We start from the raw sequence: 24,069 nt of genomic DNA, 5'->3' as shown, positions 1-24,069 counted from the left end.
TGCACCACCCCATTTTTCTGAAGAAGAGCCTGCTAAATCTCCTGGTGAAGCAGTAGTGGTCAGCTTTCAAGAAGGGCACTGCATCTGCTTTAGAAAATGCAGAAGGCTTCTGGAAATCTAGCCCATAACGCATGGGGTAAAGCTGATACCACTGCAACACACATCTCCTTTCTGCTTTGATTTTTGTGTCTCGGGAGGCATTTCAGGAATCCTGTGAGTTTTGATGGCATCAATAAATCAGATACCATGTTGACAGAATTTTACTGGAATGTAAACAGGCATTTCAAATAACAGTCTGTATAGTGTTTATTGAGGAATACAGTGCAGGTATAGCTCTAAGTATGTGGAATATTAAACTGCTGTGAATGTTTCCTTGCAGTTAAGTTGGTAAGCAGGAACTGTGATTGTTTTCTAGGTTAATAAAAATACAAAAAAATTATCATGAGATGACCTTACTTCCCGTTCTTCTTTCCAAACAGCATGTGTTTTCAGCGTTGAGGTGAGACAAGAAGCTCTACCCAATGTAGGGGAAAGGGGAGGAATGTCTCTGTATAGTAAAATTTTGCTGATAAGGGATAATGAATCACCTTTAACTCAGCTCTGCAGAGTAGTAGCTGATCTGGGGAACTGCAGGCTGGTCAGCCTCTTCTCAGTCCTTGGGAAGAGCATGGAGCAAATACTCCTGAAAGATGTTTCCAGGCACTTGAAGGGCAGGGAGGTAATTTGGAACATTCACTACGGGTTTACTAAGGGGAGATCATGCCTGACCAACCTCATTCCTTCTGTGATGAAACAACTGGATCCCTGAATGAGCAGAGAGCAGTTTTGTCATTAACCTTAAGCAAGGCTTTTGATGCAGTCTCCCACGTCAGCCAAGCTGGGCTACAAGGCAAATGTAGGTGAAAAACTGATGGTGCTATCTGGTTCAAAGGGTAGCAGTCAAGAGTTCAAATACTAACTGGTGGCCAGTTGTTCTGTGGTTGTCCTTGGGAGTCAATATTGGGGAAAACCATTTAGCAATTTCATCAACCATCTGGATGATGGGGTGGAGTATGCTCATCAGACTTGCAGATGACACCAGATGGATACTTTGGAGGGCACAGCTGCTGTTCAGAAGGGCCTCAATAACCTGGAGGAAAGGGTTGATTGAAACTTCAAAGTTAGAGACAAATGCCAAGTCCTGCATCTGGAAGGTAATAGCCCCATGCAACTGTACAGGCTGGGGAGCAGCTCTGCAGAAAGGACTTGGGGTCCTGGTGAACCTCATGACTGTGAGTCAGTAGGGCGTGCTTGTGGTGATGACAGCTCATTGCGTAGCCGGGAGGTTGAGGGAAGCAGACTCCCCTCTGGGACATGGCAGAGTCACATCTGGAATACTCTGTGCACCCCTGGGCCTCCCAGCAAAAGACAGGGTGAACTGAAGTAAGCCCACTGAAGGGCTGCTGAGATGGTGGGGGGGCTGGAAGGCACGACGAATGAGGACAGGCTGAGGGAACTGCAGCAGAGGAGGCGAAGTGGGGATTAACTCGCAGTCTTCAGTGCTTTAGAAGTGGCTATAGGAAACAATGGAGCCAGGCTCTTCAAAGGTACATGGCAAAAGGCCACTACAATGGTCATGAGTTGCAACAAAGGACATTTTGGTGAGGGGGATAAAAACTTAGTGGAAGTGATGCAGCACTGGAACAGGTGTCCAGAGAGGCCGTGGAGTCTCCACCCTTGGAGACTTTCAAAGCTTGAGTGAACAGACCCCTGACCAAGCTGATCCAGCCTTGAAACTAGGTCTGCCTGCACTGCAGGGCTCAACTAGATGAGCTCCAGAGATGCCTTCCAACCTGAATTGCTTGGTGATAACGGAAGTATAATTCTACTTAAAGGTCTTAAGGATGTCATTGCTATCTTAGATGGAAGTTGTGATGCCTCAGTTTCAGCTTTTAGAGGGAGAAGTCTATAATCCTATGTTACACTGCCTCCATTTTTTCAAGGTCCTAATTCCTACTGTTACATTATATTTCAGAAAGTCTTTACTAAAATGTTATCCAGCTCACTGAGGTTTTACTATGCAAATGTCCTTCTGTTTGCAACCCCACAAGCACCACCGCATTTTTACCAAACAGGTCCATGTGTGTGATTGATCTTCAGGCTAGCAGCTGGGCAGAAGCAGTAGATGATGCAACTCGCTGAATCAGCATGTTCTGCTTATTCTGGTCTTGGGCATCCCTGCACTTGTTCATGTTTTACCTACTGTACTCTCCTGTATGTGAGATGACAGCCCCTGGGGAGGGAGTACCAAAACTCATGCACTATCTTCAAAGTCCAATGCTATGTTGCAGGTTCAGGCTAAGTTCATTTCTAGGAGCAGCCCGTGTACCCCTTCAATTAGCATAAACAGGGACAAGGGCAGTCAAAGGTCAGGAGGAGTTCAAAATAGCATAACCTCTTTTTGGTAGTGTTCCCAAATGTTCCAAATCCTGCAAAGTTCTCCAAGCTGTCCTTGCCACCGTGTTTACTAGACAATTGTAAAAGTCAAAGAACAAGGCCTGGCTTGATACAAGGGAAGTTAGAAATCGAGTGGTTGAGAATAGGTAGCATTGTTGCTTAAAACAGGAGAAATAATTGATTTATGTTATGGTGGCCAATTAGGCTGTAAAGTGAAAAACTCTTAAAGAAACCCTGTGGCTTCAAGGGAGCTTTTTGCTCTGATTTCTGCTGGGCAAACAGGGGTACCCCAATAAAGGTCATCAGCTCCATGAGCTAAATTATTAATTCCTTTCATGCCACTCAGGGCTTGTAAACAGTATATAATACAAGAAAACAATTGGCACTGTTCACTTACTGGGCAGAGGAGAGGTCAGAGGGGAAATAGTTGTATTGGCAGCAGCTGTTCATAGCTGAGCAGACTTTTGTCCTTTTCATCTTTTAGAGCAAACCAGTTTCCAAAATCTTAGCTGGTTGTGAATCCATATCTCCTCTTTCTTAGCTGACTTGTTTTTAGGAGTTTAATGTATTGCATAGAGTTAGGAAGATAAAACAGGCTGGAAGGGAGGGCGAGGGGTTATGGATAAGACAATAAAACCGGCATCACAATGTTTCATAAAGAGCTGTTTGACTTTTTTTCATATTAACTTACATGGATGAGAGAAATTTTAAAATGCACCTATTCAAGGCAACTGTAGGATAAGTACTTGTGCTTTCATATACTTCATAACAAATTTTTGAAGTATGATCTTGAGATAAGTTAGAAGTACCCATCTGCCAGTACACAAGACCAGAAAAGTCCGGGTGTTACTACTCTTCTGGTGTCGCAGGCTTGCCGTGTTCCACGTTCACACAGCCTGCGAGCTCCCGGCCAGCTGCTGGGCACGGCCTCGCCTGGTTTACAGCAGCACTTGACAGGGCATTGAGGCAGTTCTAGTAACTTCAGACTTCAACAACTGGACAGCTGTGATTTCAGTGTTAGCCTTGGTGAACGTATTAGAAATAGTAATTAAAACACATTATTTGAAATGTGAACTGAAATTACCCTTTCCAAGTCCAGCTAGGAAATACTGTTAGACTTCTGTCGTTTACAGCCTTTAACATGGCATTGCAGTGAACGATCTAAAAGTACAGGACTTGAAAAATTTACGCTGGCTCTCTCTAAATGCTTACCACTTGGAAATTTCTCTTCAGAAGGCACATGCATTATTTGGTTGCTTTTTGAATGATACTTGATAAAACTATTCCAGATGTTTGCAGGTGTAGTTTACTACCCTAAGTGACTGGTCCTCACACAACAGCTTCTCAAGTGGTACAGGCTGCTGCTGGCTGCTGGGAGCCTGCTCCTTGCCATCTGGCTGGCTTGTTGGGCAGTTGACCTCTTTTTACCAGAGAGCAGCAGGTAACCTTTAAATGGCCATCTGCTAATCTGTTACTTCAACCTTTCTGAAAGCTGAGTTGTGCTCAGTACTGATATTTACGTGGACTGAATCTCACCACTCTCAGGAGAATAAAAGTAACTTTAATGCTGCACTTTTTGGGTTATTTTGGCTATATGTGAAAGCATATGTAGCTTTAAATAGGGAAAAACCCAAACTCTTTCCAGGTATCTGAAATTGCTATGCTGCATATGAAGAACTTTTTACTTATAAAAATGTGTGTAGTGTATGACCTGCTAGCTCTTTCAGAGGGTTAGTGATTCCCGCATTAGGGAGACTATTCCACTTACATTAAGATGGAAAATGGGAAGATGCAAAATATTTTTTTTCTCTAAGCATGCCAGAGGCCTGTCAAGTGTGACTGTTGGAAGTGCCACAGTCTAGCTGTCGCATGCAGCTTTCTAACACTGGTGCATGATCTGCAAGGAAGAGCCAAGGGAGATTATAAATGAATGTTTAGATGTTCTATGCAGAAAATATCTTGATAATTCAGTGGAGAACAGGCCAGGAATAACCTAGGGCATTTCTGAATAAATCTGCCATTGTGTGTTGCTGTTCTTGACTGCAGCTGGTATTTAGCATGTTAAGCTGAAGCTGCTAGCTTTGTGTGGCAATGCCGAGCAGGCTCCTAGGCAAAGCTCTTGCTAGGTGTGGCAGGAGGATTGAGTTAACATAAGGGTGGTGCTATGTCTGCTCTTCACATTCTGTGAAAATGGTCTGCTAAAGTGTTTACTTTTGTTTGTGGTTTGCCTAATTAGAGCAGAACTTTGCACTTTTCAGTGTAAACAGTGGTCTTCAGGGAACTGCCTGCTGTCGAATAAATGGGAATTGTAAGAATGTGAAACGTGGGATTTGGACTGACAGCAGGCTCTGGCCGTGGGCTGAAGTTAGGCTTCTGGGACTGTACTCTGTGGTTAGGAATGTAAACTTGTAGTATGCATTTATGGGATCTTAAAGCTAAACAAGAATTACAGAACATGTAATTATGTGGTATCTACTGGCATCAAAATGGTGGAGACTGATTTGTTTGACTTGGGTGTTTGTGGTGATGTGCCTTAAGAGTGTATGTGTTTTTTCAGAGACAGATCAAGCCCCAAAGAAGGTATCTTTGTTTTACCTAATCTTAGGTTAAAACTGACCTTGTTATGGGAGATGGTTTTTTCCTGGTTGGGGTCCTGGAAAGGTGGACCCTTCCCAAAACGCAGAAGGCATCTGCATTTGGTTCAGCTCATGTTCTGACTGAGGGGGTTTTCACTGGCAAAACACAGGAAGGTAGTTCTGTTTCTTCTTTCAGCTGTTAGAAAGTAAAGCTTTTGGAGTGTCTTGTATTTAAAGACATTTGTTTCTGATACTGCTCCAGCTCAACTCTCAGCATTTTGCTGGCCTTTGGAAGGGGATCTCTCTTCCTGTCAGGAATCTTTTGAAGGGAGATCATCATGTCTTCATTCAACAGTAATGCTCTGCTTACAAGCTGATACTGTATACAGTTTAAAGCGGATATAATTCCAAGCTTCTTTGTGCTGGAAACTGTTCTGAATTGATATTCTCAAACCACTGCAAGTTACAGATTACCAACATGTCTGCTCAGAAAAGTAGATTGGTGGATAATGTGTATGAGAGAGAAACATCTTAAAAGAGGGAAGGATGACCCTGTTAAAAATTAACTGCTGCTCAAAGCAGCTTCCTCAGGTGATCAAAGACATGCATATTCAATTTAAATGTAAATGAAAGTTTTCAAAAGTAAAGACTTCTTGGTAACATGCACATCACAACTTTCTCATTTTTACTTTCCCATTAGCTGCAGATGTGGAGCAGACGAGTTCCTCCTCTCCTGTCCTTCCTGTGAACTCCATGGGCAGTAAGTACCCCTTTTCTTGCCACATGCGATGAGGTGGGATTTCTCATTCTGAGCTAATCCAAAGATAATGATAAAATACTTTGTGGTAGAGACTTGGAGAAGTTTTAGAGCCAATGCTTACTCATGGAGGTGGGGATTCCCGTATCTGATAGTTGCTCAGCACAGCACAGACCAGCTCTGTATGTCACTGTTTACACTGGCAGAACGTAGGTTGCGTAAGATCTTTTGCCACCAGAGGGGTATCAGTGACAGCTGTACAGTAGATGCCTGTATGTTAGTGATGAGCACCTGAGGTGCTGGTAAGTTATGTTGACATAAAAGTATCTATCTGAAGTGTTTCAGTATTATACTTGGAAATCTATAGCCTGGGATTTCTCATGAAACTGAAAGCAGTTGGGGGAAATCCTCTTCAACTTCACTGTAATTCTGGGACTGTAACTTCTTGAAACTCTGAAAATCTGAGCTGCTGGACACCTAAACCAATAGGAATTCAGAATTTTCTTAATACTCCATCTAGTGGGTATTTGCTGTGCCCAAGGACCAAATGCATTTTGTCGGTTATAATCCACTAGATGGCAACAAGTCCTTGTCAGACTGGGGGAAGTTACAGGTATTAATTCAAAACAATTGTGCTTGTAATAGAGGGATGAGCTGTGTGCAGATTTCTCATTTAAAGCAACTTCTCATGTCATTTTTTTGGAAAGCCTCTTGATTTTTCAAATGTGGCAGACTGACAGCTCATTTTAAAAATAATGCTCAGATGTTCAGAATTGCCAAAAGCCTTCCAGAGTCAGGACACTGTCCTTCCCACCTGTGTCATCGTGCTGATGACCTTGCGCTTTTATTGGAGAACTCTGAAGCTTTGGCAAACTGTGGTTCCTCTGCAGTGAGAAATATGGTTCCTTTTTTATGAGAACAGTTGTGTGGAATGAATGTATAATAGGCTCGGAGTTGCAAATGTGTGTAGTTATTTGTGTTGATTAATAAAGCACGCTTTTGTAGGCATCTAGCTAGGGTTTCATGCAGTTGATCACTTCTACATGGAAACAGAATTTCACATGCCTATGTAGAATAACTTAAGTTGCTCTTTAGTCACAGGTATAGTTTATGGACATACATTGGCTAATACTCTTGAAGCTTTGTAGCCTGACATAGCTCAGATTTACTGCATTCAGGCCTCTCATGCATTGAAAGGTACTAAAACAAAACTAAATTTTCCACAGTATTCTCACATCAGAGTGTATCTGCCAAATACTAAAAGCAAGGCTGTCTAACATGAAGTGAATGACCCTCTCTTTCCCTTAAATTGTGTATCACTGCTATTCTGAATTTGTCTAGCTACAGCTTTCATGTCTGTTATCTTTTGCTCAACTGAAAAACGCTTGTCAAACTTCTGTTCCCGATGAAGATATTTATATAAACTTTTGATAAACTAAATAAACTGAGCTCCTTGAGTTCTTCTGATGTCTTCCTGTCTTTTGATCAACCCTTCAGTGCTGGTGGGCAGGCTGAGCCGCAGCAGCCAGGGCGTGGGCATGCTGGAGGGCTGCCGGGCTCCCACCGGCTGGTCGCAGGGCCGGGTGGACAGCTGGGCAGCGATGCCCTTCAAGTGCTCAGGAGCTTAGCCATCGCTGGCCTGCCGGAGCCTCCGGGTGGTGACAGATGAGCCCTGGCAATCCCTGCCGGGGCAGTTCCGAGACCTCTCCAGCCCCAGCTGTCCAGCTTCTGTAGCAGTGGCAGCGCTGAACGTGCCGGTGCTCAGCATCATCCTGATGCGTTTGGTTTAGCTAACGTCCGGGGCAGGCGGTTCTGCAGGGTGGTGGTCTCTGGCCAGGAGTGAACAGTTGGTGCCAGAAACATCTAAAACTTCCCAGGCATGGATTTTGAAAAATTCTGAACATGTCTGCTAACCCGTCTTCCCCTAGTAAGTTGTTTTTTTCCTCCCTTGCTGTCTCATTACCAAACATGATTAAAGCAGAAAACCTTCAGGATTTTCACTACAGAGTAGAAAACTGAATTCTTAGGCTTATGTGTGCATCCAGAGCATTTGCGATCTGTGGAGTGTCTGCTTAAGCCTTTTGTGTGTCATGCATTAGCAAACAGGGGCATGGCCCCTGCACTGTAGTTTTTCCTGTTTGTCTGAAATGTCTTAGAATAATTGCAGTGAATTATTTTCACATTGCCTTGCAGTAAAGATGAACACCTCTGTCAGGACTTTTGTATTTTCTTTGATATTGTCATATAAGTGTATGTGGGGAAAACCAGTGGGCTGAAATATCTATTTAAAATAACACACAAGTGCTTTCTTGTACATCATGGAAGGTGCCACGGGAAAAAATCCAAATTGTGCACTCTCACTTTCGAATGAGTCTTCCAAATATGCTGAAAAATTTGAAATTTCAAAGGCAAGATGTCAAACTGCATCAAAAATGAGTTATTTGTTTAGTTTTCACAATGTTTAAACATTTGGTGGGCATGCCTTCAGGCCGTTCACTTTTATATTACTGTAGTAAATTCTCTATATCAAACTACCGTGCTTACCGAAGGCTTCAGTGGAAATGCTTGCTGTGGGTGAGTGAAGTGACTGAATGGAGCCTTTACTGTCAGATTGAGGGAGAAGGGAGATTTTTTCTAAAGCCTCAGTTCTGCAAAGAGTTCAGTCTGTTTAGTTTAACTCTGAACTTGTTGAATTTTATACAGGAAGAGCTTCACTTAAAGTCTTTCAGCAAAACAAGCAAACAGGGACTTATTTTGAATATTCACCTAATTGGAGTTTAAAAGTCATTAGTAAGTTGTTCTGACTTGAACTGTACAGCAAGCTTAGGGAGACGGTTATTGTGGGATACCAGCACAGCATGTCTGAACAGGCTGCTTTAAAATAATCCCATAAGCAACCAGGGGAGTAAACAAGGTATAAGAAAAGCGCTTGGACCCTTCATTGCCCAGTGAACTGACTGTGATATGTCTGCTGAGCACAACAGCATCCGCTTTCCCTGTTCGGTCATGCCCTGCCCTCCCCTCGCTGAGCTGGGGGGGCATCGCGGGGGCCTCCTGCCTTTACTGCCCCGTGGTCTCTGCAAGTGCTGCATTGTGCTGCCTGGAGATGTGGCGTTGCTGGGCACAGGTATGTCGTGCAGGTCACTACAAAGTACTTGGAGGACAGCTCCAGAGGTGATTCTTTGCAGTCTGAAGGCAGGATCAGTTAAGGCTGTCAGGCAAACAGATGGGTCTGACCCTCCCGGGACACCCACAGAGCAGGAGGGTCCCTGCCTGCCCCAGGCAGCACCTCCAGCACTGTCACTAGACTCTCCTCCACAAAACTCCTGACCTGAATCTTTTCCACTGGAATTGAAGCTTGCCCTGCCCACCACAGCAATGAAGAATGCTCTCTGCAGCATCATCCTGAATCACTGAATATTTTCTGCTTTGCCCCCTCCCATGCTTACCCCTGTCAATCCAAAGCCCCATGACTGCAGCCCTTTGTTATCTCCCACCGATCACTTCACAGGACTCAGTGTTGTTCCACAGCTTGTCTCACTTTGGAGGAAGTTTCATTTCCTACAACCAGGTAAAGCTGTGGGTTTACACTGTACTGATAGTTGTAGAGACTTACCAAAGGACTATATTGTTAAGTGTCACTTTGATTAAAATTGAGTTAGTTGATCAACTGTTCTTTTGCCCCTTTAAAAATCCCCATGCAGTTCTCAAGAGTTACATCATGCTTTTAATGCTTGTATTTAACCTGGGCTAAGTAAGATCACTGCAAGTTATCCAAATAAATCGAGGTGTCTAGGAAAAAAAAAATTGGCATATCTTTTAATCAATATTTAAAATAGTAGTGCAGTAGGGCTCAGTGCCTTCCAGTGTGTGTAGCTGGCTGGAACTAACTCAGGCTTCCCTGGACTTGACTCTGCTGCAAAGCTCCCTGCTGCTTTTGATTAACTGCTCTGCTCTGCCCTGAAGGAGAGGAGGAAAGCGGGCTGGGCAGGGAAGAGTTTCTAGGGAGAAGGACCCAACAGCAGAGGAGGGAGCAAGGACCACATCACACTGCAGAGCCCAGCGTGGTGTGAAGTCCTTCAGGAGTGTCTGTCATAAGGTGGCTTGGGAACAGAGACTTGGGGAATCTGGGGGGAGAGGGACAGCAGAAAGAGGCCATTGTTTTCACCCATCTTCCTCTGAAAGGTGACCCCTTCCCAGGCCAGGAAGGTTCCTGTTCAGTAGTAATGGGACAGCTCTGCTGTGTTAGCTGAGAGTGCTGTGAGGGGTTCCGTGATGCTGTCCATGGAGGTGGCTCTAGTGCTATCCCTTACAGGCTGTGGAACAACGAATTTGGTGGGTGGCTGAAACATCAACAGTGAAGCGTGGCTAGGGCTAACAACCTGATGAACATCTATCAATACAGAAGTGCATTCTCCCTTTGCATTTCTTCTGGTATTTTTCTGATACAGAGGGACCTGTCTTGGCTCTAATTGCAGGAAGAAGAGCTGCCGTAGTAGTAGCTCACTGTCATCTTTCAGCTTCTAAAATGTTGGGAAAAAAAAGCTGTTTGTGCCCTGTTACAACATCTGCTTTTCTACAAGGAATACTTATTTCATCCAGAACCTACTGCTCTGTGAGATGTTCATCTTCACAGTGGCTCTCAGGTGGCAAGGAGCACCCGTGCTCATGAAGGAGCTGGATGATGTGTCCTGAACTACTTCGGTGAGGTAATGGCAGAGCCATAGACCTGCCTTACACCGTTACTGGTAGGCAGAACTTAAATACAGTGCTGCTTCAGCAAAAAGGGCAAGTCACTTTTCTTGCTGGAAAGCTGCCCCGAGCTGCATGGCTGCACGGTCTCTTAGCTAGCTGGTCCGCAGTTTGCATTCATTGATCAGTGAGTTGATAGAAACGAAAACCCACCGACAGCAATGAATGTTGATTGCAGCCATTAGATGCTGAAGATGTGCAGCGCTGTTCTTCAGACGGCTCTGCTGTTACTCTGTCTTCACATGGAACAGTCAGGTCTGCAGTCGTCTTGACCTCAGGACATACAACTATTTCAGCGCTTCTTAAAATCTTCGTGATTTCTAGAAAGTACTACTTTCACAGGGAGAGTAGTAGAAAAACATTCTTCAGTTCAGAAACTACATTAAAAATATATAAATTGCCTTTTTTTGGTAAAGGTGATTCATTTTGCTTGATTATTCTACTTATATTACAGATTCTTGCAGTTGGGAATATCTGTTTTGTCATTTATGATTGACTCTGCGTACCCGAAGAGCTTGAAAATGGTATTCACTTTGATGAATGAACCTTCCCTATTCTTGCATTTAAATTATTTTTCAAAAATTCTCAAGAAGCACATTGTCCTTGAACTCCATGAGGGCTGGGCCTCATCCCAGAAGTGTTCACATTACACCAGTATGAGAGACATCCTGCTTAAAAGCATCATCTTGTCCTCATTGAGTCTACTTGGCTATCAAAAGAACTACCCCACCATTGTGTTTACTGAGGCATCCATGGCTGTTAACAAGTGGTTTATCACTTCAAGCAGCTGTTTCAGATGGTGAACTTCTGCATGGTTCAAGATTTTCAGATCTTTATGGTAGGAAGGCTTTGGTGTAGGCAACTATCAGCTGAACCACCTTGTACTGGCATGTGTTTTGACAAAGGCCTGGTTTGATATTTAAATGCCACTAGGCTGTAAGATTACCAGCATATAAAGGTGCAAATCACGTTTTGAGGGGAACAGCCTTAACCTTGAAGAGCCTGTGCTTTCTCTTGGTCCCGAGATAGGAATCTATTTCATTACGTGCTGCCCACCTGTGACTGTATACAGAAGTAAAATTACGCATGTTACAAGATCTCTCCTCCTTGAGCAGCCCAAGACAACGTTCCCTAGCACGTGCTTTGAGTCTTTTCCTCTTTTATGGGTTTCTGTGGGGGCAAAACAACAGCCTGTACCCTTGCGAAGGCAAGCGCTGGTAGGGCCTGCTGTGGGCAGTCCTGCATCCCACCACCCCGACGGCACAGAAGGGCACCCTGCAGACACTGCCGAGGTGCATTTGGCTTTCTGTTCCTTTCAAAGGAAGGACGTGTTCTTGCTGGCCCAGTTGTAAAGCGACAGCGTGAGTCGCGGGAGCAGCTGGACGTTGCTGGGAGGGATCCGCTCCTCAGCCAGCGTTCCCGGTGAGCAGCTGCTGAAATCGAGTACAGGTTCCTGTGAGCAAATGAGCTGACATTCCAAAGCTTTTTCCAGCAAAGCTCAAGTTGCCAGCCCAAATGGAAACGAGGTTTCCCTCCTGATCTGGCCTGTATTCTGCTATTTTGAACATACACCATGCTCAGATTCATTTCCAAGTATACCATATGGTGTGGATATGTTACTGCTTTTGTCCTGCCCGTACAAAACCTTCCGTTACTCTCAGATACTTTGTTTTGCAGAAATTCTGCTCTTGTATAAAGTTTTGGGGGTTGTTGGGTTTTTTTTAAAGAGAAAACAAACTAAAGGGAAAACAAACACTTCTTATACACCAATTAATTTTTGGAGAAAGCAGAACTGGAAAAACTCAAATCTCTGTAGCTCTTAATATAATCTGTAAATCATGACCTGTTAATGGCAACCATATGTGAAAAACTATGAAGGTTCAAGCTTTCCGTTTAACAGAGGGTTTGTGATAAACCTCAAGGTACAGTCAACGGTCGATGGTTTTTTCTAGTTCTCAAACTCACCGACAGCGTTGAATGTTCACTGAAGCTATCCAAAGATGGCTGTATACATGCACCATACATATTTTCCATGCATATGTTTTCCATAGACTAGCAGTGGAAACACTGCTGAGGACTGCACATTCTTTATTGTAAAGCCTTAAACTGCAAGTATTTTAATTACGAAATGGAACCACGAGGACTAATGAATTGCAGAAGTGTAACACCACAGTTACGGATGCTAAGCTGACCTAGTGTTTTAAGAAACAGCTTTGAAGATACCTGAATTGCAGTTGTGGAAAAAGCCTTTCCTCCTGTGGATATGCATATTCTAAATAGCTACACCAAGGGTGTTTATAATGTTTCAGATTTCTTTATAAATTTAACTTAAAAAAGCAGGAGGGACACCTATAACTGAAACCAACAACACTGAGAGCAGGGGGATCTGATTCTTACTGGAGTACATACTGTCTGTATTTCTACAGCTCCTAGTCCCTCTCTTCCCGACTGTGGGATTTTAAAGGCTTGACCTGTGCCGCTGCGTTAAGGCACCCAGAGTCTCAGCAACTGCTTGGCTGAACTACGGTGACCCGTCAATGGCAGAACATCTTACCGGGCAGGGCTGCTGAGGAGTGGGATGGGGATTGGTCGCGATGCTTCTCCAGTTGCTCGATTCCAACTGGATTAACTTGACCCTAGAATGTTTTTTGCCTTGGCTGCACCTGGGATGATGCTCCCAGCCTGTCTGGGTGGGCAGGCAGCACAAAATATGCTTCACCCGATAGTTTCTTCCCTCTGCTTGCTCGCTTGTCCGATGCTCAGCTGCCGAGATGTTGTGGCCCTACACGCTGCAGAATCACGGGCAGATCTTCTAGAGTTGCCTGTGGCAGCCAGAAGGATGAAAGGGCATCCCGGAACCAGCGATGTACAAACAGTGAGTCTGTACACCGTGGGCAAGTTCAGAGAGACGCTTAGTGCTGGGCTGCTGTTCACGTTCCTCCACTCGCTGTAGTGGGGATTGAGCAGCCGGGCACCAGGGGTGTGGGAAATCCTGGGAACCCCTGCGTGAGAAGTCCTTCTGATTCTCCGATCATTTTTTAATATGATCTAGAACATCATTGGAGCAGCTTAGCTGCAAATTTTAAATGGAATATGTAAATGTCTGCCTAAGAATATACTGGTTAGAATAAATGAATTGTATTATCTTTCCCCTGAAAAGTGGAAAAAGGGATTTACTCTCTTCAAGTCTCTATATTGCATCTGTCTAATTATCTTCACTGTTTCTACCTCGCTTACGTGGTTTGAGAGAGGAATTATTTGCAGCTTGTTAAAAATGAAATCTGCTGCTATATCTGAAATAACTTTGCTGTGAGCGGAGTGCAGCCTGCAGAGCTAGTGGGGATAATCTATCACTTTAAAATTCTGGAGACTTGCTTGTAATTCAGAGTATTTTCTCTTGTCATAGGGACTGTTAAGCGTCTCTCTGAATATCCTGAGCTGATACACGTATCTTAACAGTAAGGATATTGTCTAATAAAGTGCTTGAAACAACCTACTATATAGAGTAAGCTGTTTGAGATGAGTTTGCTCCTAAAATACAGTTCATAGTCTGCACTTAAATGGACTGATTTTAATGGTATCATTAAACATCAGCTGATACTGAAAATCAAAAGAATTCACTGAAAATCAAAAGAATTCTCTGAAAGTTAGTCTCACCTTTTTCTTGCCATCTTTTTGGAGTAGGAGCTGGTGGAAAGAACAAAGAAAATTTGAATTAATAACAAGCAATGCTTAGCCTCGAGCGTAGAGCCTCATGAGTGTCCCAGTGTGTAGGGTGACTACATGTGGTAGGTGTAACCTAAATCAAGGAAACTAAGTTCAAGTCAAGCATGAAATTTTGGTTTTAACAAACCAAAACAGTGTGTTTATGTTTAAACTACATTGTGAGAATGGCTTTTTCCTCAGTTCACTACTACTTCCTCCTTTTGTACCTCCGCTGACCTTCGACTTGGTAACTTTCATCTCACTTCACCGTTTGAGAGCTTGAATTTCTTCTGAATGTTAAAAACAAACTGTGCATGTTATTTCTATATCCTGGCTGCATATTCCTTCCCTCTTGCGAAGTTCAAAGCTCTCCATCAGCTAGATTTTTTTTGGACAGATTCCGACAGGAGAAGCTAATTCTCTGGAAACTGTAACTGGGCCGTCTGTGCAAGGCTCGGGAGAGGCCAAGATGAAATCTTTACAGCCGTCCTGTTGTTGGAAGTTTTACTCCCAGAACTGCATACAAAATCCAGGTTCTCTTGTCGCTCTCCAACTCCTTTCCTTCTCTTGGGGGGTGTGTACATATACGTACGCATATAGCTGTGCAGTGCAAGGAAACTTGGAGAGGATTTCCCTGTTACAGTGAGAGCCATCTGAGAGCTTCAGCAGCGAGCGCTACCAGCTCCGAGAGAGGATTTCTCTTCCACGTAGTCCTAGCACTTTCTCTTCTTATTGTTGCTCAAGTGATTGCCTGTGTCTTACCACAAAACAGGTCATGTCATTTTTCATCTCTTTTCTTCCCTGCTTTGCTTCCCTATTGAAGTGTCTTTACGCTTAATGGAAGCCTCGACAGTGGGGAGCAAAGCACCCGCAACAGCTTTGAGCTGGGTGAGCAGGGGGCAGTTAGAAAAGCCTGTGCTCAATGACTGTTGCCTGAGCCTACTGTAAAGAACTTTTGTTCATTTTTTTTTTTTTGCATTAGCATGGCAGAGCTGGTAGGATGCTGTTACCCTGAGGCCTGCTTAGTTTGGTCTGACGCTCCCCAGAAGTTACTGTCTGCACTGAATCTTCAACACACCTTCCTCTCGGACTTCTTTCACCCAGTGAGACCAGCATGTAGTTGACAGTTGCCACCTCTGTCGTTATTGCTTAATTATTATTTTCCACTGTGGAAAAAGCATTAAGTGGACCCGACACCTTCCCTGGATGCTAACAGCAGTCAGCCACAGGACACGGGTTTCTGAGAGCCTGACTCTGTTAACCCTGCACGTGGAGCACCTTATGAACTGGAATCCCTGTGAGGTCATCAGTGTAATGATGTGAGTCAGGTAGTGGATTGCTGAAGTAGAACTTTACAGTGAAAATACTGTAGATTCAGAGCACATGGGGTTTTCTTTCAATTTACAGTGGAGAGAATGGGTTTCTGTATGAAGAAAATGGTTTCCTCAAACTATGCATACAAACCCTGATACAGAGAGGTTAACCTGTTAATTGTCTGAAGTATGGGGACAGGATTTAATTACTTTTGTGGATATTTCCGGTGCTCTGTGTATTTATGGCGCCTGAACAATTCTTATACCCTAATTCAATCGTTCTATGAGTTCCTCACAATAAGGCTTTTATTTATAGCAGAGCAGGAATCCATAGGGCACTGCCCTAAAGTGTCACTAAATAAATGTAATATATGCATCTGGTAGTAAAACAGCTACGCTTTTCCTTCCACCCCCTGTGCTATAGGTGGGACTCTTAGGAGGGAGGTGTGCAACCCCAGCGTATGGAAATCAGGGCGAAGATTGTGCTCGGCTCACGGCACAGCATCTTAGCGAAGCATCCACGGAAATGCCACGTGCAAGCATGTTTACTTTGTCCCGTAACAAGCTTTGACTGTACTAGAGAAATGTGTTTTCTCTGGAGATGTAAACGACTGCAGCAGTGTGAGCATGCGAATGCACCTGAACAAGACAACAGTGAGACAAGAGGATGTAATCACTGGCAGTATTTTTAGTTATTGCTGCTGTTTCATTGGGATTCGGATGAGCGTTTAAGTAGCAATGCCATGGCCCAAACCCTTCAGACTCAGCAGTCTTCTACAATTAGCACTGGAGCCTTTTTATTTTTTTTTTTTTTTAACTGCCCCAAAGCTCCTTGCACAACTACTTGACCAGTCTTGGGACCACATGAGATTAGGGGACAAAGTTACCAGTCTGTTTTGATTTTTCCCTTTTAGCAGTAGTGCTGTGATGGTGATCCTAGAGAAAATAAATGCAAGAGCTCTTCTGGGACTTGAGAGAAATGCTGTTAATGCCAGTTTCCAGCTATTTGTGGTGGACTTACCAAGCTATTGTGATCTCATTCTGAGTTGACAAGCTTGGTTGTGGATGCAACATACCCTGGACTTTTGTAAGGTGTTTGACTTCATACTGTATGACAACTTAAACTGGTATGATACAAATTTGCTGTGGCAATTGTTAAAAGGATTTAAAACTGACAAACAGGTAGGTCTCAATGCAATTCTGAGTGGGAACTTGACTGTTTGTGTCCTAAAATACTGCCGTTACTGGCCAGGGAGAAACACGGTGTCAGATGTTAGCAGGTTTGGGGTTTTTTAGACAGAAAAGTGACACAAATCTGGCTCTCTAGATAAAGCAAGCGTAAATGCATGCTTTGGTATAGTCAAATGCAAAGTTACCTGTTTGGGAACAAAGAATACAGACCATGTGTGAGCATAAAGGACTCCACTGTATGAAAGGGTACTTGCTGTGGTAGATAATTAACTGCATGTGTGTGCACAATCTGACTTTTACTACTGTGCAAACAATGAAATATTGAACAGGAACGGAGGCTGTTGGGTCTGCGTTTAGGTCTCCTGTAACTTCTGAAATGATACTCTGTCCTGTTGTGGTACTGGCTGCCCTAAAGGCATCACTGAGCTCAACAGGCTTCTGAAGAGATGAGTGGGCAGCAGTGAAGTCATCCAAAAGCCTGTCACCAGTAAAATAAAAGTTCTCTGAAGTAAATCAGTGAAGGTTAGGGAGTTTGTCCTGCCTGCTGAGATCTTTACCTGCACAAACGAGCCAGGTGGAGCACAGCAACGCTGCCTTGGGTTGGCGGTGGGTCTGGTTGTGCAGGGGGAAAGCAGAACCTTGAAGATGGGTGTTAGCAGGAAAAATGGTTTGACTTGCTCTTCAGGAACCTGATGTGTGAACTTCTGTTTCAAGAGCATATGGAAGAGTGGAAAGCTTTTTTGAACCACAGGGAGGTGATTTTGCCACAAACTGAATTATTTTACAATATAGGCTCCTCGTTCCTGGAAAATATTGGACTAAGTCTCAGCAAGTGATTTTAGTAGAACAGTAAAATTATTTAGATTTTGATTCTTTTTGTGAAACATGATAGTATCTTAAAATAAGGCATTTATAAATGAGCTAGTCGGACATTCTTGCACACTGATGCCTCAGGTTGAGTAATCAGATGTCCTCTATTTTTTTTAAGCATTTTACTGAACTCTTTCCAAGCCACTGAAGTAGTGAAATAGTTGTATTTTTTAAACAAAACTTGTTTTACCTTTCTAGAACAGACACGTAAGCTCTCAGAACCAAACCCTCCATCTCCTGTTACCTGCTAAAGGAGGTATTTGTCAAATTTGCTTGTAGCGAGAAGGGCGGCTGGGGCTGGAAGACATTACCATGGTCAGAAGCTTCCTCCCTGACCTACTTACACAGGACCGATCGCACTGGATTAGACTCCAGCTCACTATCCTGTCTCCAAAGTTGTTTTTGTGTAAGGTGAAGGGATCAGACAGACAATGTCAACGACCTGCCTGCCTCTTCACCAGACTTTCCAAAGGACTGGGTACAATTTCACCCAGGCAAACTGGGGAGGAGATAAGGAGCTTCTTCAGGACTGTAACAGATTTCCAGCACCCCAAGGGCGGTGTAAGGGACGTTTCTCTGAGTAGACCCAGCAGGGATGGGTTTTGGAGCAAGCTGCATTTATGAGCTATTTGTACCTGCAGCGTATGTGGAACAAAAATGACCTCAGCCCAGGATGTCTTAATAATAGCGTATCTTCATCTCATTTCACATAACTGCAGAAATTGTCTTTGTTGGAAAAAACCTACCTTGATGTTTGGGACCACTATTGAATTGTAGCTGTTGGCTGCAATCAATAAAGCAGTTCCGACTCCAAAGTAAAATCAAAACAGTGGCTAATGGATATTTAGAAGAGGATGCAAGGAGGAGAAACCTGCATATTTCCTGCTAATAATCTCCTCTCTTCCCGACATTTTTCAACATGCACAGAGACTTCTGGAGTCAGGCTTCTGTGCATTCGGTTACTGTAAATGCATTTTTCTTTTCATGAATTTGTACAGCTTCCCTGTGAACTTTTATCCCCCATCTTTTAAGATAACATTTGTTGCCATGAAGATTACTGTCTATATTAGATTATTCATTTTTTATAGAGAGGAATCTCAGGTGTCCTCCTGATGAATTCCTGCAGTTGTAGTATGCCCTGGCACATCGAATGCTGGGTAAGCAGCTTCTAATGTTGTCTCTTTTGGTGTAGTAAAGATGCTAACAATTCTTCATCACTGAAATACTGCATTGCTCTAGCCCCAGGATGCTTTATATTTATTATGGTGGTGAATTTAGGATAAGTACTTCAGAAGATACTCCTATGCTGACTTCTTGGCCGGCAACTCTGTGTCTCTGAAGATCAAAAAGATTTCCCATTAGCTGTGAATTTAGGCATAGTTCCTGTGCCTCGCTCTCGGGAAGGGGAGAGATGATCCTAACTGCAGCTGATTCTGTTACTGAGATTGTTTTCTGCCTTTTAGCATTTTAGAAATTGCTGGCACAGTCATCAGTATGACAGACTTCGCAAAAATTAGTTCTTCTGTTGCTGAGAATTGCCTTTTTGCTCTGAGAGTGGAACTAGTTGGACTTGGCTGGTCTTTTTCAGGGTAGGGAGGGCAGAAAATGCTGTCTGTTCTCATCCTAGTCTCAACAGTCAAGCTGAGATTCCCTTGTTACTGCTTCTGAAACAGATAATGTAGCTGGAGATGATAATGTTAAAGAGAATCCTGTTTTTTGGAATTAAGGTCTCCTTTGTTTTGGAGCCAGTGCATGCCGCAAAGCCTGTGTGTTGTGGGCTCATCCTGAATGTGATGCCTGCCCCAGTACGTGTGTGTTTTGCAAGGAGTTGTTTTAGTTTTTCAATTTGAGATACTGAAGAAATGGCCAGAACCTGCATGTGCAATTGGCAAAGATGGGAAAAATACCTCGCAAAGTAATCAGGAGAGAAAATAGAGATACTTAGTTTATAGGGCTTCAGCTTTAAAGACTGTACTAAAACATGACCCCTGCTACAGAAGGGAAGGTCTGTTCCCAAGCAGGAGGTTTCACAGGTGGCTTCCTGCGACTCCAGGCCAGTACCTGACCCCCATTTTAACGGCTGCAGCGTGCCCCTGTTCGCACATGGATCATACGGAACAATGCGAAAATACAGATTTTTTCCATATGCTAATTGGGACTTTTATATTTGACTCCCTGTTTGGAATATTAGCAAATCTAGCTGGATAAAGCTTAGGTTATCTGCCTGGGAAGCAGTATGGATGGAGAGGGATCAAATGAAGGATTTGCTTTTCAGAATCCTAATGTCTCCTCCTGATTCATTGATAACTGTCCCTTTGAAGATAATTAGTTTCTGTTTCTCAGCTTTATAACCCAGCAATTCTCATCGGATAGACTTCAAGATTTGGAGTTCTCAAAAGAAACAGCCCTAAAATCTCGCTTTTTGGTTCAGTTTTGGCGGCACGACACCTCTGGGTCAATGTTATGCCGCCATCTTGTAAAACTCCGTTTCATGATACGCTCAGTACAGTAAAGATTTTACTTCCGAAAACTGTAGCAAAGCAAAGTCACTACACTGACATGGCAATGAGCAGGAAACGGGCAGGTGCGGATCCACCCTAGCGTCTTCCCCATTCTCCTCCTCCCAGCCGTGTCCGACCACTCGCCAACGTCTGGCTTAGCTGGAAACACGTTATTCTGTCAACGCGACGTTCGTCTTCTCGTGGGCCGCACGGCGCACTAACAGGGGCCCTGCTCTCCCTGAACCTGTGCAAGGTGCCGGCTTCCCATTTTCTGCGTTTGGCTGTTCCTGCTCGGTGACAGCAGGTCCCGGGGGAGCCTCGGTCTATAGTGCTCCTTGCCGCCAGGGAAAAAACCGTTGTTACGCCCTGCACGTGGTCTAATCCACACGATGGACGAATTTCCACTACGTTTCGTTCACGTTTTCACACCCAATTCATTCAGCCTTGTTTACAAATGATCTAAACTACAGCGTGCACACAGAGCGTTGATTTTTGGAGAACCGCAGCCCTATTTCTGTGATACTTTTCCTTCCACTGCTTGTGTACGCTGCTCAGCCAGAGAGCAGCTGCATCTCTGTAACTGTTCTTCAGGTGTTAAAATTTAAAATAGAAGTATCTTCAAAGGCTCTTGCAGAACAACTAAGTATGATTTTGGGGAAAAAAAGGCGCTCTCTTATATCTGGTTACTAGGCAAATATTCTCTTGGAAGAAAGACTTCCTCCCTCCCTCTTATATATTTAATTTCTTTGCTTTTGTGTGCTTTTAAATATTGCATGGATGTGGATACGACCCCCAGGTGAGCAGGACTCAGCTATTCTTTTCTGAATTATACATTTAGCCTATTTAAATGCAGCCATCATGAAACAGAAAGGAGAAAATGTACTTATGTTCATTTAGAAGAATGATCTTTGGATAACGTCACCCAAATATTGCTGGGTTTTTATCTTGCCCATAAAATAAATTGGTCCCAGTGTGCTGTGAGATGCACATAAAAGTTTGAATATGAAAGTAGTATAAAATTCAGATGACTTGGTAGAACTGGCTTTGGAATTTTGAAAAAAAATCTGAACAGATTTACCAAGCCCAATTTATGAGGCAGTAATGTAAATCACAATCTATTGGCACTTTTTTTGGGTGCCCTTTCTGCTGCTGTTTTACCTACCTTTCCTCGTGGGCTGTGACGGGAGCACAGCTATTCTAAATGTGCTTTGTGCCACAGCACGATAAGCCACAGAGCCTGACGGTGACTCTAAAATTTGGTTGGTGTGCCCTCCTTTAAATTGCGGATTCTGCAATCGCTTCATTATTGTTATAGTGTTCCTTTTACACTGAATTCACTGGTGTTTAGAAAATATTTCCTAGTATTTTAAGATACAGCTTCTCCCCTCTCCCAAATACTTACACCAACAAACTGGTGTGTTTGCATGATCTGTGTTTCAGTAATTGCTTTCTAACCAGAACAATTAAGAGCTGTGAGAAGAGAGGAAATTTGTCATAAAATGCTCCAAATGGAAATCTGCTTTTATGTGGTCTCAGAATGACAACCCAGAAAGCATAGGTGGGTATACTGCAAGAGCATCAAGACTCTGATAGCAAAATCTTTATATGCAGTAAGTAAACACCAGGGGTTTAGGAGGGAAGTCTGGTTCTGCTCTCAGGCTGAGCAATCCAAACCAACTATCCTTTAAGGGCACCACAAAGCTCACACAGATGATACAAACGAAATAGCCTCACTTTGCTCAAATATTTCAGTATGTTCTTCATTTCCAAAGTAGACTGCGGAAATATTGCATCTATCCACTGGTTACTGAGGGGAAAAAAATGAATTAAATAGGGCAAACAAAGCTGAAGCTAAGCTATTATGTATTTCAGATTGCTTAGTGTTTGGCTTGTGGACCAAATGCTTTAGATTATAAGGCATAAGCCCTTCAGAACCTTAAGTTATTTTAAAATTAAATGGATGACAGGCACAGGTCTGCTGCATGGATTTGATTTTCTTTCTGTCTTAGCAGAGGTAGTAAGCAATGTCTGTAAGTATCTAATAAAGCTATTTTCTGCTATTATAGGCAGGTTTGCTATGAGAAACAGAACTGAGAGAGTACCACGTTTTCAATAAAACAAATTGAACAGATTCTCAGAAATCTAGGTCACAGTAACAGATGACCTATACATGGTCCTAGTTTTTGATGCAACTGTCTAATCTGCTCTGAGAGTACTAGCCAGACATCATTCCTAATTGACCTTGATATTCAGTGAACAGAAAGAAAGCTAAAGCCACATGATATTTAAATCTTTAGCAGAAAAAAATATATGGCAAACTTGAATGCATTCTGTTTTATAACTAGAATCTGTATTTGTCACGTGAACCTTGTCTGCAAACATGTCGATCGTCTTAAAAATCTGAATTTGAGACTCCACCTAAAGAAATAAATCTGAATACAAATAGCCATTCATAACAGCCAGTTCAGAGGAGAGCTTTCATGCCCCTTGTATAACCATTTTGTAATGCAGCTGCCCTGTCAGGCTTCCCCAGGCGCTCTCATGAAGGTACGTACGATGTTCTCTGGCTAGGTGAGAGCGCGCTCGTTCCCTTGGACTAGTCAGCTCGGCTTGACCACGAGACCCAGTGGTACCCAGATTTCAGTCACTGTGATTATGCAGATGGGAGCTGCTGACACTCCAGGGCACTGGCATGTGTGCAGCTGGAAGGGGAAGTGAATACGGGAGGCTGGGAATTACACTAGGTATGGTTAAACCCTGACCGCCTCTGTTCCTAGACCAGACTGATCCTTTTTTGTTCATGACATCAGCCTTGATGTAGCGTTGTTCATGGAAGGCACTGCGGGCTTTCTACACCTGAGAAAAGATGTGTACTTTTGTGCCAAAGTAAATGTATGGTCTGCCAGCAAGCCCGACAGAAACTAAGTAGTAAAGCCTTCAATGCTCGGGTGACAAGATACTTTTCAAGAAAACTATAAACTGATTTAGGTTGCCAAATTAAGAATCGGTAAACATACCCCCGGAGTGTTTCGGATTGATAACCTAGGGCTGGACCTCACCAGCTCCATTTCAATGTGCCTGTATTTGGCAAGATGCGACTGCGGCCCCCGGGGGGTCCATCACGCCTAGCACCGGAGCCGCCGTCGAACACCCACCCGGCCGATGCTGTGGTGCAGCAGGAGCCGTTGTGAGCGGCGCTGCGGCAGAGCCCCGTGAAGCCGACGGCAGCGTCCCGTGGGGAGACACGTTAGCGTGCCGCGTGCCGCGCCGTGCCCGGCTGCTCCAGCACGCCCGCCCCGAGCGTTCTCCTGCCCTTAATCACATTTTGGCATCTCATCTCAGACAGTCTGGCCTTTCTGTGTCAAACACGGGTTAGCCGCGGGTCTGAGCGATGGGGTGTTGCAAAACCCAATCGTGCACAGTCGTAAGGCAGTTTTGATTGGAAGGGACCCGCTACCGTGCCGGCAGGATTCCTGTCCTCCGGCTTCCTGCGACATTCATTCACAGGCCTGTGTGTTTAGGTGGCACGATTAATTGGTAATGCAGGAGGGGTGTTGGTATGGCGGCACTTCAGCGCACTCAGAATTTGCAGCTTTATGCAATGGTCATTCATGGTGATTGTGTTAATTCCTTTGGATTACGGTTCAGGACAGCTGCTGATGGTTCAAACTATTTTCAGGCAGTACAGGAAAAGTAAGAATGACTGAAGTCTATTTAAAAAGGTGATGTCATCAGTCTGTATGTCTGTGTTGCTCCTTATGAAAAATAAGCATGCTTTCATGTTATCCTTAACATGAAAATACCCAGTTGTTGTCTTTCGTGTTCTTAGTGTTTGAAACTTTTGAGTGATATTAATCAATACTGTGGTTTTGAAACGATTACAGCATCTGCTGGCTATTAAGATAAAATTAAATTCTTAGGATTCCACATTTCTTGTGAAATTGCCAAGTGTATTGCTAGATTTCAGC

At 43.7% G+C, this 24,069-nt stretch overlaps 1 protein-coding gene across 1 annotated transcript in view; it reads left to right on the top strand.

Moving 5' to 3' along the window:
- The window catches only part of NR6A1 (nuclear receptor subfamily 6 group A member 1), an 87,384-nt gene that overhangs the window by 13,840 nt on the left and 49,475 nt on the right, over positions 1-24,069 (top strand). Inside the window, exon 2 of the mRNA XM_086475630.1 lies at positions 5,713-5,772. Coding sequence (XP_086331756.1) covers positions 5,713-5,772 — 60 coding nt within the window. The remainder of the gene's footprint in view (positions 1-5,712; positions 5,773-24,069) is intronic.

Source organism: Leptosomus discolor, chromosome 19 (assembly GCF_034619465.1).
Source record: "Leptosomus discolor isolate bLepDis1 chromosome 19, bLepDis1.hap2, whole genome shotgun sequence".
In the NCBI taxonomy this organism is placed as follows: domain Eukaryota; kingdom Metazoa; phylum Chordata; class Aves; order Leptosomiformes; family Leptosomidae; genus Leptosomus; species Leptosomus discolor.
The sequence above is the reverse complement of the archived record's forward strand: the minus strand, read 5'-3'. Positions and strand labels throughout refer to the sequence as shown.